Source organism: Piliocolobus tephrosceles, chromosome 16 (assembly GCF_002776525.5).
Source record: "Piliocolobus tephrosceles isolate RC106 chromosome 16, ASM277652v3, whole genome shotgun sequence".
Classification (NCBI taxonomy): domain Eukaryota; kingdom Metazoa; phylum Chordata; class Mammalia; order Primates; family Cercopithecidae; genus Piliocolobus; species Piliocolobus tephrosceles.
The window spans coordinates 52,651,491-52,654,013 of record NC_045449.1 but is presented as its reverse complement, the minus strand read 5'-3'; the positions used below and the strand labels follow the sequence as shown (position 1 = coordinate 52,654,013).

The window sequence follows — 2,523 nt, the reverse complement described above, 5'->3', positions numbered from 1 at the left end:
GGCAGATCACGAGGTCAGGAGATCGAGACCATCCTGGCTAACACGGTGAAACCCCGTCTCTAGTAAAAAATACAAAAAAGAAAAACTAGCCGGGCGAGGTGGTGGGCGCCTGTAGTCCCAGCTACTCGGAGGCTGAGGCAGGAGAATGGCATAAACCCGGGAGGCGGTGCTTGCAGTGAGCTGAGATGTGGCCACTGCACTCCAGCCCGGGCGACAGAGCGAGACTCTGTCTCAAAAAAAAAAAAAAGAATGGTCCATTGAGGCTGGGCTCAGTGGCTCATGCCTGTAATCTCAACACTTTGGGAGGCCGAGGTGGGCAGATAGCTTGAGCCCAGGAGTTCTACACCAGCCTAGGCAACATAGTGAAATACTGTCTCTACAAAAAATTAACCAGGAGTGGTGGTGTGTGCTTGCAGTCCTAGCTACTTGGGAGACTGAGGTGGAAGGATTTTCTGAGCCTGGGAGGCCAAGGTTGTAGTGAGCCGTGATTGCGCCACTGCACTGCAGCCTGGGTGACAAAGCAAGACCCTGTCTCCAAAAAAAAAAAACCATAAAAAAACAAACCCCAACAAAACTGTGCGTTGAACATATAGATCTGCTTTTCTGGTTTGTGTTCACTTCCTTGCCTGGCTTGTGCTTCTGTCCTGTGCCACCCCCTCCATGGCCTTCCGGCCTGGATCTTGTCCCTCACTTCTGCCTGGCCTGCACCTCTTCAGAATGGATTTGCCATCATCCGGCCGCCAGGACACCATGCCGAGGAATCCACAGCCATGTGAGTGCCCTAGATTCTCTGCCCTCGCCCCTTCCTGTCTCTTGCAAACGTCATGCTGAGGCTAACCTCCTGCCCTTTTCTCCCCTCCTCAGGGGATTCTGCTTCTTCAACTCTGTAGCCATCACTGCAAAACTCCTACAGCAGAAGTTGAACGTGGGCAAGGTCCTCATCGTGGACTGGGTAGGCAGTGAGCTGGTGGGGCTGGGCAGGGGCGGGTAGAGCTGGGACCAGGGTCAGCCTTCAGGAAGTCCCCTCCCCCAGCCCACCTCCAAGCAGCCCAGTCGTCCTCGTCCGGGTGCCCTGTGCGGGTGCGGAAGGAAGGGCGCTGGGGCTCCTGCCGGATGACTAACGTCACGTTCCAACAGGGCTCTCTCCTCAACTATGAAAGACATTTAGCTCCTGTTCCATCTTGGCCCTCACGTTGCAGCTTCAAGCAACGAAGGGGATTTCCTACCTTGAACGGTAGTGACGCTGCTGCCGGTGCTAGTAGCTGATATTTCCTCCCACCGCCTACAATTGGGAGCAGACTATATACCAGGAACCCAATGAGTACTTTATGGCCACCTCGAGTAGTAAGAATGAGGTTGTCCATTTCTGTGAATGAAGGTGTTGTTGCATGACCTACCCAAGGCCACTCAGCTGGGGATGTCGGCACTGGGTTTCAGACCAGGCCTCTTGGCCCCAGCACTCTGCTCTTGATACCATGAGTGCTTCTCAAACCCTGTTCCTAATGGTGGAGGCAGAGGCACACGCCACTCTCTGTGAGCTGGGGAAGTAGCCAGGAGCAAGCCTCAGGAAGGACAAAATCTCTTGGAAGCCCAATTCTGGCTTAAAAATTCTTGTAAATGTTGGATCCTCCTTCAGAATCTTCTGTGCTTGTGGTGGGGCACAGTAGCTGTAATCCCAGCACTTTGGGAGGCCAAGGTGGGTGAATCACTTGAGTTCAGCAGTTTGAGACCAGCCTGGCCAACATGGTGAAACCCTATCTCCACTGAAAATACAAAAAAATTAGCCAGGTGTGGTGGTGGGAGCCTGTAATCCCAGCAACTGGGGAGGCTGAGGCAGGAGAACTGCTTGAACCCGGGAGGTGGAGGTTGGAATGAGCCAAGATCATGCCACTGCACTCCAGCCTCAATGACAGAGTGAGACTCTGTCTCAAAAAAAAAAAAAAAAAAAAAAGGCCGGGTACAGTGGCTCACACCTGTAATCCCAGCATTTTGGGAGGCCGAGGTGGGTGGATCATCTGAGGTCAGGAGTTTGAGACCAGCCTGGCCAACATGGTGAACCCCATCTCTACTAAAAATACAAAACAAATTAGCCGAGCATGGTGGTGGGTGCCTGTCATCCCAGCTACTTGGGAGGCTGAGGCAGGAGAATCGCTTGAACCTGGGAGGCAGAGGTTGCAGTGAGCCAAGATCGTGCCACTGCACTCCAGTCTGGGCAACAAGAGCGAAACTCGGTCTCAAAAAAAAAAGAAAAAGAAAGGCCGGGTACAGTGGCTCACACCTGTAATCCCAGCATTTTTGGAGGCCGAGGCAGGTGGATCATCTGAGGTCAGGAGTTTGAGACCAGCCTGGCCAACGTGGTGAATCCCATCTCTACTAAAAATACAAAAAAATTAGCCGAGCATGGTGGTGGGTGCCTGTAATCCCAGCTACTTGGGAGGCTGAGGCAGGAGAATCGCTTGAACCTGGGAGGCAGAGATTGCAGTGAGCCAAGATCGTGCCACTGCACTCCAGTCTGGGCAACAA

General features: G+C 53.2%; 1 protein-coding gene across 14 annotated transcripts in view; it reads left to right on the top strand.

Moving 5' to 3' along the window:
• The window catches only part of HDAC5 (histone deacetylase 5), a 48,829-nt gene that overhangs the window by 41,460 nt on the left and 4,846 nt on the right, over nt 1–2,523 (top strand). For 13 of the 14 annotated variants that reach the window (XR_003306796.1, XR_003306798.1, XR_003306797.1 and 10 more), the window contains 2 exons: nt 717–772; nt 865–952. The exons of the other annotated variant lie outside the window; for it this stretch is intronic. Coding sequence is in view for 6 of the 13 variants with exons in the window: in XM_026447649.1 (XP_026303434.1) it covers nt 717–772; nt 865–952 (144 nt within the window). In the remaining 7 variants the exon portion in view is untranslated. The remainder of the gene's footprint in view (nt 1–716; nt 773–864; nt 953–2,523) is intronic. 14 annotated transcript variants of the gene reach the window in all.